Source organism: Mandrillus leucophaeus, unplaced genomic scaffold (genome assembly GCF_000951045.1).
Source record: "Mandrillus leucophaeus isolate KB7577 unplaced genomic scaffold, Mleu.le_1.0 Scaffold419, whole genome shotgun sequence".
NCBI classification, from domain to species: Eukaryota; Metazoa; Chordata; class Mammalia; order Primates; family Cercopithecidae; genus Mandrillus; species Mandrillus leucophaeus.
This window is the reverse complement of record NW_012104465.1, coordinates 191,043-204,634: the sequence shown is the minus strand read 5'-3', so window position 1 is coordinate 204,634 and position 13,592 is coordinate 191,043. Positions and strand designations below refer to the sequence as shown.

At 45.1% G+C, this 13,592-nt stretch overlaps 1 protein-coding gene and 1 long non-coding RNA gene across 2 annotated transcripts in view; both read right to left on the bottom strand.

Moving 5' to 3' along the window:
- Window positions 1-13,592, bottom strand: part of RNF135 (ring finger protein 135) — a 29,147-nt gene that overhangs the window by 1,601 nt on the left and 13,954 nt on the right. The window contains exon 3 of the mRNA XM_011992841.1: window positions 4,162-4,251. Within this exon, the coding sequence (XP_011848231.1) occupies window positions 4,162-4,251 (90 nt within the window). The remainder of the gene's footprint in view (window positions 1-4,161; window positions 4,252-13,592) is intronic.
- On the bottom strand, window positions 1,112-2,890 carry LOC105548684. The gene is made up of 2 exons (XR_001007428.1): window positions 2,797-2,890; window positions 1,112-1,625 (listed from the first exon to the last, which is right to left on the bottom strand). It is a non-coding gene; the product is annotated as an uncharacterized LOC105548684 (long non-coding RNA).

Here is a 13,592-nt window from a genome sequence, read left to right as displayed (position 1 = left end):
GGGAGGCAGAGGTTGCAGTGAGCCAAGATTCACACCACTGTACTCCAGCTTGGGTGACAATGTGAGACCCTGTCTCCAAAATAAAATAAATAAATAAATAATATTCCCAACAAAGCTGTTAAAGGAAAGGACATACCATTTTTTTTAATGGGCAAGATGAAACTACTGTGGCTATGGATGCATATTTGAGTGGTAAAACTCTAAAGAAATGCAAGGAAGTGATTAGTGTGAAAGTCAAGACTCCTTTCAGGCACAGGGAGGGTTTTGTGATTAGAATGGGGCACAGGAAGGAGCTTCTGGGGCGGGTAGTAGGTTCTATTTCTTGACCTGAATGATAGTTACAAGGGTATTTACCTTATAATAACTCATTAAGCTCCACATGTTTCATGTAGTTTTCTGTATCTGTTTTCTTATACAATAAAATGGTTGTTAAAAATAGGGGAAATCAAGTATGAAATAACACCCTGTGTCAGACATACTGTAGGGTGGCGCCCGTGAGCCCCACTTCCTGGCATTCATGTCTTTCTGTAATCCCCTCCCCTGGAGTGTGGGTGGTACCGTGACTTGCTTCTAATCAATAGAAGGCAAAGGCAATGGGATGTACATGATTATGTGTTTATGTGGTTATGCTATGTAAGATTTTGTGTCATCTGGCTAGGATACCCTCTCCCTTGTTGGCTTTGAGGAAGCAAGCAGCTGTGTTGCAAAGGCCTATGGAGTAAGGAACTGAGGGTGGTCTCCAGCCAACAACCAGAAAGAAACTGAGGCCCTCAGTCCGGCAACTCACAAGGAACTGAAGGCTGCCAACAACCATGTGAGTTTGCAGGCAGATCCTTCCCCATTCGAGCCTCTGATGACCCTGTGTCCCCAGATGACATGTTGACTGCAGCTTGTAAAACTCCGATGTAGGAGCCTCAGCTAAGCTATGCCCTGACTCCTGACTCACAGAAAGTGTGAAATAATATATATGTGTTATTTTAAACCATTAAATTTGTGGCAATATTCTTCATAGCGATTGATAAGTAGCAAATTGTGTTTAGAGATCCTCTGAGACTGTCCTCAGGTTCAGTGATTCCCTAGAAGGACTCACAGAATTCAGCAAAGCTGTTGTACTCATGGTTACAGTTTATTACAGTGAAAGGCTACAGATTAAAATCAGCAATGAAGAAAGGCACAGGAGGCAAGGTCCAAGAGAACTTCCAATTATCCTCTCCTGGCAGAGTCTTCAGGATAATGCTTAATTCTCCCAGCAATGATGTGTGGACACAATGATGTGTGCACAGAGTATTACCAACCAGGGTAGCTCACCCATGCCTTGGTGTCTAGGGCTTTTACTGGGGATTGGTCACATAGGCATGCTTCACTGCCCACATGGCTGACTTAGTCTCCTCAGCTTGACCTTGCAAGGTCAAGCTAATACTGCATGGCCCAAGGCCCACAGGTAAACAAAAACACTCTTATCAGGCAGGATATTCTAATGGCTTAGAGGTTATCTCCCAGGAGCCGGGCAGGGGCCTGTCCTTTATTTGGAATGTCCAGGGTTCAAACATCCCAAGTTCATCCTGTATCACACAAAAGGATTAACTTCAAAAGTGGTATTCTTGGCCAGGTGTTGTGGCTCACACCTGTAATCCCTGTCTCTTATACACATCTAGATGTGTATAAGAGACAGGTGTGATGTTTCTCACACTGGCATTAAAATTATTCGGTGTGATGTTTCACTCACACTGGCATTAAAATTGGTACATCACCCAACAGGAAGAAATGATAAATGTTTCAGATGATAGATAAGCTAACTACCTTGATCTGATCACTATGCATCATATGTATTGAAACATCACTATGTATCCCATAAATATGTACAATGACTACATTTATTTATTTTAAAAATTTATTTAGAAAAGAAGCAGGATTTTGCCATGTTTCCCAGGCTGGTGTTGAACTCCTGAGCTCCAGCAATCCTGCCATCTCAGCCTCCCAAAGTGCTGCGATTACAGGCATGAGCCACTGCACCCAGACTATACAATTATTATATGTCAATTTTAAAAATCAGGCCAGCCCGGCGTGGTGGCTCACGCCTCTAATCCCAGCACTTTGGGAGGCCGAGGTGGGCAGATCACAAGGTCAGGAGATCAAGACCATCCTGACTAACACGGTGAAACCCTGTCTCTACTAAAAACACAAAAAATTAGCCAGGCATGGTGGTAGGCTCCTGTAGCAGAGCTTGCAGTGAGCCGAGATCACGCCACTGCACTCCAGCCTGGGCAACAGAGCGAGGCTCCGTCTCAAAAAAAAAAAAAAATTAGCTGGGCATGGTAGCTCATGCCTGTAATCCCAGCTACTCAGGAGGCTGAGGCAGGAAAATTGCTTGAGTCTGGGAGGCAGAGGTTGCAGTGAGCCGAGATGTGCCACTGCACTCCAGCCTGGGGAACAGAGAAGATTTTGTCTCAAAAACAAAACAAAACAAAACAAACAAACAAACAAACGGTGGCCCACGCCTATTATCCCAGCACTTTGGGAGGCTGAGGCGGGCAGATCACGAGGTCAGGAGTTTGAGACCAGCCATGGCTAACCTGGTGAAACCCCGTTTCTACTAAAAATACAAAAAATTAGCCAGGCGTGGTAGCACATGCCTGTAATCCCAGCTACTCGGGAGGCTGAGGCAGGGGAATCATTTGAACCCAGGAGCCAGAGGTTGCAGTGAGCCGAGATCGTGCCATTGCACTCCAGCTTGGGCAACAAGAGCAAAACTCCTTCTCAAAAAAAAAAATTCAAGCCAGGCACAGTGGCTCATGCCTGGAATCCCAGCACTTTGAGAGGCTGAGGTGGGAGGATCACTTGAGGTGAGGAGTTCCAGACCAGCCTGGGCAACATAGAGAGACCCTGTCTCTACAAAAATAAGCAAGCAAACAACCAAAAATTGGTACATCGACTTGCAATTTTCTATACATACCTCTGATATTAATATCAACAATACCCCTTTCCCATATTAATTTTTACTAACCCACTAGTCATCTTTTAGGAAGCCCTCTTGGCATCCCACCCAGCAAAGTCATCTCTTGCTTTTCTCAACACCTCTGGTGCTTTATGTGTTCTCTCATGATACTTACCAGCTTCTATCTGTCTATCTATCTATCTACCTACCTACCTACCTACCTATATATATATATTTTTTGAGACAGAGTTTTGCTCTTTTTGCCCAGGCTGGAGTGCAATGGCACGATCTCAGCTCACCACAACCTCTGCCTCCCAGGTTCAAGCAATTCTCCTGCGTCGGCCTCCTGAGAAGCTGTGATTACAGACATGCACCACCATGCCTGGCTAATTTTGTATTTTTAATAGAGACGGGGTTTCTCCATGTTGGCCAGGCTGGTCTCGAACTCCCGACCTCAAGTGATCCACCTGCCTCGGCCTCCCAAAGTGCTGGGATTATAGGCATGAGCCACCGTGTCTGGCCCATCTTCTATCTATCTAGCTGTTTATACCTTCCCAGTTAAACTGAAACTTCCTGATGAAGGACCATATCTTATTCACTTTGTATATTTCATATGGTTTCCTATTGAGCGAATAAATTGCTAACTCTTATAAAACATGACTACTCCAGGTGTTTTACTCATACTCACTCACTTAACCCTCATGGCAATCCCGCAAGAGAAGTACTATATTATCTCCGTTTTACAGATGAGGAAACCCAGGCTCTAAGAGTTTAAGTGACTTGTTCAAGATCACACAGCTAGTTAGTGGAGCTGCTGGGCGTCAAACCCAAGCAGTCTGGCTCCGGGATCCATGCTCTTAAGGACTGCCCCAGACTGAGATGGCAGAAATATCTCAGCAGGTTTAGGAAAAGGCAGTTGGTTGTAGTTGGTGGCCACAGCACAGATGCAGAAATACCTCAGCAGGTTTGGGTATTTGGCTGCAGTTGGTGGCCACAGCAGAGAGGCTCAAAGGTTGGCTGGACTCTTGAGTGCTCTTGGATCTAGAGTCTCAACCTGCTTTGCCTTTGCAATCAGCTTCCCCCGTGGAGGGACTTGGTATAGGGAACACACCCATGTGCAGTAAGCCAAGGAGTGGCCCTAGCAGTAGGGAGATGGACATACGATGTTCTCGAAGCTCTGCTCCACAGCAAGCCAAACCCAGGTTTAAAGTGGACCACATACTTACACTGAGCAAACTGAGAAGCTCTCTTGAGTGCAGGGTGGCTCTGGTCAGGCAATGGGCATGAGGAGGAAGATGGGGCTTCCGGGAGTTCTCCTAAATAACAAAAAAATTAAGAGAGGAAAGTCCCATCAGAAAAAGGCAAATTGAAGGTATCCAAACATCATGATCAAGGCACATGGCTTGTCTTCTTATCATATGCACATTTTTCAGTGTCAGGACTGGATCAGGCAGAGGCAGTGCCTGCAGCCCGGGTATGTGCACCTCCATGTTCTCACTGTGGACTTTTCACTCTTTCTTCACTAAGCTCTCAGCTCCTTGCTGGGAAAGATGTCGTCCATCTATGTGTTCTAAGCACCAAGCCCCATGCCAGCCCCACAGATAGAAGGTGTTTTATGCACACTCGTAAAATAAAATTAACTAACACAGTTCTAGGGGATTGCAGCACCCTAACACCTAGAATATCCAGGATCCCCAAGTCAATGCTTTAAACAGGTGTTAAACTGGGTAACATGAGTTGGTGTGAAACTCATCACCACTGCTGACACCTCCTAATTTCCTCTCAATGTGCTAAAGTTTAATTATTAACTTAAGGCAGTCATCTGTGCTAGAGTGCAATGACCACGTCAGGCAGATAAGTAAGGGAAGTCCTAGAGTGCAGACTTTGAAGGCAAAATCTTGTCCTATTTGTATCTTGAAGTGACAGCAGCTGAAGTGAATCTAAGACTCTGCCTGAGAAGAGACAAAAGACCTTGTCTAGGGTGTGCTTGTGATAACTTAGGTCATGAGAGCAAGAGAGCTGCCTGTCAAGAGGTCATCCTCAAAGTTCAGGTGGGAACTGAAGCAATCCATGTGTCCATAGAAAGAGAAATGGATAAAGAAATGTGATGTATACATACAATGGAATATTATTTAACCTTAAAAAGTAACAAATTATGGCCGGGCGTGGTGGCTCACACCTGTAATCCCAGCACTTTGGGAGGCCAAGGCGGGCAGATCACAAGGTCAGGAGTTCAAGACCAGCCTGGCCAATGTGGTGAAACCCCATCTCTACTAAAAATACAAAAATTAGCCAGGTGTGGTGGCACGCGGCTGTAGTTCCAGCTACTTGGGAAGCTGAGGCAGGAGAATCGCTTGAACCCGGGAGGCGGAGGTTGCAGTGAGCCGAGATCATGACACTGACTCCAGCCTGGGCGACAAAGCAAGACTCCATCTCAATAAAAAGGTAATAAATTCTGGCTAGACACGGTGGCTCACGCCTGTAATCCCAGCACTTTGGGAGGCTGAGATGGGCAGATCACCTGAGGTCAGGAGTTCCAGACCTCCCTGGCCAACATGGCAAAACCCTGTCGCTACTAAAAATACACACACACACACACACACACACACACACACAAAATTAGTCAGGGGTGGCAGCACATGCCTATAATCCCAGCTACTACTCGGGAGGCAGAGGTGGGAGAATCGCTTGAATCCAGGAGGCACAGGTTGCAGTGAGTTGAGATCGTGCCACTGCACTCCAGCCTGGATGATAGAGCAAGACGCCATCTCAAATAACAAAAAAAAGTAACAAATTCTGATATATGCTACAACATAGGTGAGCTTGGGGAACATTACACGAAGTGAAGTAAACCTCTCACACACAAATATTGTATGATTCCACTCACATGAGGTATCTAGAATAGTCAAATTCATAGACAGAAAGTGGAATAGTGGTTGCTGGGTGTGAGGGGGTTGAGGGAATGTGGAATTGTTGCTTAATGGATATAGTTTCAATTCTGCAACATGAAGCAAGGCATGGTGGCCCATGCTTATAGTCCCAGCTAGTTAGGAGGCTGAGGCAGGAGGATCACTTGAGGCCAGGAGTTCCAGACCAGCCTGGGCAACATAATGAGACCCTGTCTCTACAAAACAATTCTTTTTTTTTTTTTTTTTTTTGAGATGGAGCGCTCTGTCGCCCAGGCTGGAGTGCAGTGGCGCAATCTCAGCTCACTGCAAGCTCCACCTCCCGGGTTCACGCCATTCTCCTGCCTCAGCTGCCCGAGTAGCTGGGACTACGGACGCCTGCCACCACACTCGGCTAATTGTTTGTATTTTTAGTAGAGACAGGGTTTCACCATGTTAGCCAGGATGGTCTCGATCTCCTGATCTTGTGATCCGCCCACCTCGGCCTCCCAAAGTGCTGGGATTACAGGCCAAACAATTCTTTAAATAGCTGAACATGGCGGTGTGAGCCTACAGTCCTGGCTACTGGGGAGGCTGAAGCAGGAGGACTGAGGTTACAGTGAGCCATGGTTGTGCCACTGTACTCTAGCCTGGGCAACAAAGTAAGACCTATCCCTAAAATTAAAATTAAAGTTACAGGCCAGGCACAGTGGCTCATACCTGTAATCCCAGCACTTTGGGAGGCCAAGACAGGTGGATCACCTGAGCCCAGGAGTTCAAGACCAGCCTGGCCAACATGGCGTAACCCTGTCTCCACTAAAAATACAAAACGAATTAGCCAGGTGTGGTGGTGGATGCCTGTAATGCCAGCTACTCCGGAGGCTGAGGCAGGAGAATCGTTTGAACCCAGGAGGTGGAGGTTGCAGTGAGCCAAGATCGTGCCATTGCATTCCAGCCTGGGCAACAAGAGTGAAACTCCGTATCAAAAAAAAAAAAAATTTAAAGTTACAAAAAAGAAACTGATCTGGAGATTGGTTATATGATAATGTAAGCACACTTAACAGTACTGAGCTCTGAGCTGCCTACATTTTTGTTGTTGTAGCCAAGGCTGGAGTGCAGTGGCCCGATTTCAGCTCACTACAACTTCTGCCTCCCAGGCTCAAGTGATACTCCCACTTCAGCCTCCCAAGTAGCTGGGACTACAGGCGTGCGCCACCACAGCAGGCTAGTTTTTGTATTTTTGGTAGAGAAGTGGGTCTCACTGTTACCCAGGCTGCTCTTGAACTCCTGGACTCAGGTGATCCGCCCACCTCAACCTCCCAAAGTACTGTGATTACAGGCGTGAGCCACTGCACCTGACTGAGCTGCCTACTTGAAAACAGTAAATTTTATGTTATATGTATTTTCACCACAATTTAGAAAAACACAAAATTCAGATGAATATCACTGTTCTCCTATTTAGCTGATAGGATTGTTACTTATTGTTAATTAGTGTTTTTAAAATGTTTGACTGGGCACCGTGGCTCACGCCTGTAATCCCAACAATTTTGGGAAGTTGAGTCAGGAGGATCACTTGAGCCCAAGGGTGGGAGACCAGCCTGGGCAACATGGCAAAACCCCATCTCTACAAAAAGTACAAAAAAATTAGCTGAGTGTGGTGGCACACGCCTGTATTCCCAGCTACTTGGGAGTCTTCGGTGGGAAGATCACCTGAGCCTGGGAGATTGAGGCTGCAGTGACTGCGCCACTGCACCCCAGCCTGGGTAACAAAGAACCTGTCTCAAAATAAAAAAATTAATTAATTAATTAATTCAGTAGAATGCAGATTATAAACAAAAGAAAAAGAGAGGAAAAAAAATTTTATAAACGTTTGCAAGACCTACTGAAGTTAATTACTTTTTTTTTTTAAATTAACACTCCCTAATACTTTTATCTCTATTGATGAGAGAAATAATCTACACTTAACCATGGAAAAACTGATAATTTTTTCCAAAGAATCATGGTTATCCAGTTAAGAGCAACATTTTAAGCAGAGCAATATCCTTAAACATGAAAATGCTATGAACTATGTCTATAAAGTGGCACTACGCAAATCTTATTTAAAATTCGCTAGGGGCTCAGTGTGGTGGTTCATGCCTATAATCCCAGCGCTTTGGGAGCCAAAGCACAAGGACTGCTGGAGGCTAGGAGATCAACACCAGCCTGGGCAATAAAGTGAGATCCCTGTCTCTATTTAAAAAACAAATAAGGCCAGGCGCAGTGGCTCACGCCTGTAATCCCAGCACTTTAGGAGGCTGAGGCAGGCAGATCACCTGAGGTCAGGAGTTTAAGACCAGCCCGGCCAACATGGTGAAACCCTGTCTCTACTAAAAATACAAAAATTAACCAGATGTGGTGGTGGCAGCTTGTAATCCCAGCTGCTCAGGAGGCTGAGGTAGGAGAATCGCTTGAACCCGGGAGGCAGAGGCTGTGGTGAGCCGAGATCGTGCCACTGCACTCCAGCCTGGGCGACAGAGCGAGACTCTGTCTCAAAAATAATAATAATAATAATAATAATAATAAACAAATAAAACAAAATGCACTAGGATACATGCTGAGATATACTTGAAATGAGTCAAAGGTTTAAATGTAAAACATGAAACCACAGATTTAAATGTAAACTGTAGAAGTAAAAACACACACATATACCTGAGAAAATTCCTTTCTAAACTTCAGGGGGTTGAGTTTTCTAACTAAAACTTAAAATCTACAATGCATAAAAGAAAAAACGAATAAAATTTACTACATGAAAATAGAAGCAAGACCTCTTCTCCACAAAAAAATAAACAAAAAATTAACTGAGCGTGGTAGCGCCACCTGCAGTCCCACCTACTCAAGGGGCTAAGATGAACTAATTGCTTGAGCCCAGGAGTTCCAGGCCAGCCTAGGCAACATAGCAAAACCCTGTCTCTCCCCAAAACACAAGAATTAGCCGGGCGCGCTGACATGTGCCTGGGGTCCCAGCTACTCAGGAAGCTAAGGAGGGAGGATCACTTGAGCCTGGGAGGTCAAGGCTGGGGTGAGCCATGATCGCACCACTGCACTCCAGCCTGGGCAACAAAGTAAAACCTTGTCTCAAAAAAATAAAAAAGAAATATTTAGAGCCCAGGAATTGCCATAGCACTCTGGTCAACCAGTCTAGGCAACAGAACAAGACCCTGTCTCCTGTCTCTAAAAAAAAAAAATTGAGGCCAGGCATGGTGGTTCACACCTGTAATACCAGCACTTTGGCAGGCAGAGATAGAAGGATTACTTCAGCCTAGGAGTTTGAGACCAGCCTGGGCAAAACAGTGAGATTTCATCTCTATAAAAAATTATGTAAAGGCCAGGCGCGATGGCTCATTCCCGTGTAATCCCAGCATGTTGGGAGGCCAAGGCAGGTGGATCACCTGAGGTCAGGAGTTTGAGACCAGCCTGACCAACATGGAGAAACCCTGTCTCTACTAAAAATATAAAAATTAGCCAGGTGTGGTGGCACAGGCCTGTAATCTCAGCTACTTGGGAGACTAAGGCAGGAGAATCGCTTGAACCCGGGAGACAGATGTTGCAGTGAGCCAGATCGCACTTTTGCACTCCAGCCTGGGCAACAAGAGCGAAACTCCTTTAAAAAAAAAAAAAAAAAAAAGGTAAATTAAAAAATGTCTATATGGCATTATAAAACCTGCAAAAGATACATAAAAAGACAAATGACATATTAAGAAACAAAATTTGCAATTCATATAACAGACAAAAGGTTAATCCCTTTAATTTACAAAGAGCTCCTAAATGTCAATTTTTAGAAGACCAATAACACAAGATATGAAAGACAATTCATGGAGAAGCACAAATTAAAAGTGTAGTATAGGCCGGGCGCGGTGGCTCATGCCTGTAATCCCAGCACTTTGGGAGACCGAGGCAAGCAGATCACCTGAAGTCAGGAGTTCGAGACCAGCCTGACCAACATGGCAAAACCCCGTCTCTACTAAAAGTATAAAAATTAGTCAGTCCTGGTGGCGGTGCCTGTAATCCCAGCTACTCAGGAGGCTGAGGCAGGAGAATCACTTGAACCTGGGAGACAGAGGTCGCAGTGTGTTGAGATCGCCTCACTGCACTCCAACCTGGACGACAAGAACATGATTCAGTCTCAAAAAAAACAAAAAAACAAAAAAACAAAAACGTGCAGTATACTCTCACGTCAATATATTTTCTTGAGTCAGAGTTTCATTCTTATTGCCCAGGCTGGAGGACAGTGGCACAGTCTTTGCTCACTACAACCTCTGCCTGCTGGGTTCAAGCGATTCTCCTGCCTCAACCTCCCAAGTATCTGGGATTACAGGCACCCACCACCAAGACTGGCTAATTTCACATCAATATTTTGACCCATGAGATTGGTTTAAAAAAAAAAGGCAGGGCTGGGCGCGGTGGCTCAAGCCTGTAATCCCAGCGCTTTGGGAGGCCGAGACGGGCGGATCACGAGTTCAGGAGATCGAGACCATCCTGGCTAACACGGTGAAACCCCGTCTCTACTAAAATACAAAAAAAATTAGCCGGGCGAGGTGGCGGGCGCCTGTACTCCCAGCTACTCGGGAGGCTAAGGCAGGAGAATGGCATGAACCCGGGAGGCGGGGCTTGCAGTGAGCTGAGATTCGGCCACTGCACTCCAGCCAGCCTGGGCAACAGAGCCAGACTCCGTCTCAAAAATAAATAAATAAATAAAATAAAAAAAATAAAAAATAAAAAAAAAAGGCAAATGTCTGCCAACACACTCAGTTGGCAGGTTGGGGACACACACTTTTTCTGTGGGAGTGAAGACTGGTATAACCCAACTGGAGGGTGATTTGGCAATGTATATCAAAATGACAAATGAATTCACCCTAAGACCCAGCTACCTTCACTACAATTTGAGCTACAATTATATCTGCACCCATATGAAACAATGTACATGCAGTTATTGATTTCAGCATTATTTGTCACTGTAAACAATTGCAAACAATCATGCATTCACCTGTAGAGGACTGAGTAAATAAATGTTGGCAAACCCAGATATTGGAATACTGAGCAGCTGTAAAAGGGAAAATGTGGCCGGGCCCAGTGGCTCATGCCTGTAATCCCAGCACTTTGGGAGGCCGAGGCAGGTGGATCACAAGGTCAGGAGATCAAGACCATCCTGGCTAACACGGTGAAACCCCGTCTCTACTAAAAATAAAAAAAATCAGCCGGGCGTAGTGGCGGGCGCCTGTAGTCCCAGCTACTCAGGAGGCCGAAGCAGGAGAATGGTGTGAACCTGGGAGGCGGAGCTTGCAGTGAGCCAAGATTGCACCACTGCACTCCAACCTGGGCAACTAAGCGAGACTCCGTCTCAAAAAAAAACGGGGGTGGGGCGTGGAAATGCTCTAGGTGCTAAAAAAAAAAGCAAAGAAAAAATGTCCTAAGTACTGTACTGTAAAATGAAGATGTATTAAGTAAAAGACAAAAGCAAAATGCAGGACAATATACATAATGTGCTATCTTTTATGTACAAAAAAAAGATTGGGAGAAAGAAGAATATAAATTCACATTCGCTGACATTTGCATAAATTAACTTCTGAACACTCAAAAAACTGTAATAAAAGTGGTACACTGAGATGAGAGAATGGGGCAATTGGCAAGGATGGAAGAGAGATTGGGCTGTATGCCCTTTTTATACTGTTTGTTGTTTTGTTTTTTTTGAGACGGAGTTTTGCTCTTGTCACCCAGACTGGAGTGCAGTGGCTCACTGCAACCTCTGCCTTCCGGGTTCAAGCGATTTTCCTGCCTAAGCCTCTGGAGTAGCTGGCACTACTGGAGCGTGCCACCACGTCTGGCTAATTTTTTGTATTTTTAGTAGAGACGGGGTTTTACCATGTTGGCCAGGCTGGTCTCAAACTCCTGACCTCAGGTGATCCACCTGCCTCGGCCTCACAGAGTGCTGGGATTATAGGCATGAGCCACGACGCCCAGTCCTGTTTTGATTTTTGAATGAGAAATTTTAAATGTAACCCCCCAAAATTTAAAAATTGATCTTAAATTTGTATAAATAAATAAAATCACTAAGGAACCCAACCTAAGTTTAGAAGCACACAGGATATGAAGGTGCTTCTTTCTCAGATAATTTTTGGAACAATAAACTGCTCTCTAATTGTTTTCCTTAAGAAACTTTTCCCAAGGAATCATGCTTCTCCATTTACATAAGAAATTCTTCTTTTTTTTTTTTTTTTTTTGAGACAGAGTTTCATTCTTATTGCCTCCCAGGTTCAAGTGATTCTTATGCCTCCACCTCCTGAGTAGCTGGGATTACAGGCACTCGCCACCACGCCCAGCTAATTTTTGTGTTTTTAGTAGAGACAGGGTTTCGCCAGGTTGACCGGGCTGGTCTTGAACTCTTGATCTCAGATGATCCACCCGCCTCAGCCTCCCAAAGTGCTGGGATTACAGGCATGAGCCACTGCGCCGGCCAGAAATGATTTCTAAAGTAGCATAAGATTGTTTAAATATGAAAATATAAAGGATATAAAAGCTATCAGAAGAGGAAAAGCTATAGAAGAAATGCCTCTAAAGCATATGAAGCTAGCAGTGGCCAGAGCAGGAGGAAGAACCCTGGGAGACCAGACAGAGCTAACATCTAATGTCTGACAGGAAGGTGTTAATTAGTTATTTTTCAATAACTCTGGAAGAACAACAGAGAAACTACAGGATCAGGACAGAAAGGTTCTTTTCTATATTGTACTGTTTAATATTAACATTAATACACTCCCCAGAGATTATATCTTAATAGACTGTATCAAGAACTAGTTACAAATTGGCATGCTGGTTTCATTTGTTTGTAGACAAGATCTCCCTCTGTTGCCCAGGATGGAATGCAGTGGCATGATCACTCAGCCTTGAACCCCTGGCTCAAGTGATCCTCCAGCCTTAGCCTACGGAGTAGCTGGGACTACAGGTGTGCACCAACACATCTGGTTATTTTTTATTTTTTGTAGAGACAGGCTCTCTCTCCATTGCCCAGGCTGGTCTCGAACTCCTGGCCTCAAGAGATCCTCTCACCTCAGCCTCCCAAAGCACTGGGATTACAGGCATGAGCCACTGCACTTGGCCTATATGCTTTGTTAAGAAAAAGATTTACAGCCAGATGCGGTGGCTCACACCTATAATCCTAGCACTTTGGGAGGCTGAGGCGAGCCTTGAGGTCAGGAGTTCGAGACCAGCCTGTCCAACATGGTGAAACTCTGTCTCTACTTAAAAAAAAAAGAAAAAAAGAAAAGAAAAAAAAACCGTGAAAATTAGCCAGGCATGGTGGCGTACGCCTGTAATTCCAGCCAAGATCGCACCACTGCACTCCAGCCTGGGTGATGGAGTGAGACTCTGTCTCAAAATAAAACAAAACAAAAACAAAATAATTAAAAAAAAAAAAAAAAAGGAAGACATTTACTAGTTAGAAATTTAAGGCTGTGCACAGTGGCTCACGCCTGTAATCCCAGCACTTTGGGAGGCTAAGGAGGGCAGATCACAAGGTCAGGAGATCGAGACCAGCCTGGCCAACACGGTGAAACCCCATCTCTACCAAAAACACAAAAAATTAGCTGAGCATGGTGGCAGGTGCCTGTTAGTCCCAGCTACTCGCAAGGCTGAGGCAGGAGAATGGCCTGAACCCCAGAGGCGGAGCTTGCAGTGAGCCGAGATGGCGCCACTGCACTCCAGCCTGCGCGACAGAGCGAGACTTCATCTCGAAAAAGAAA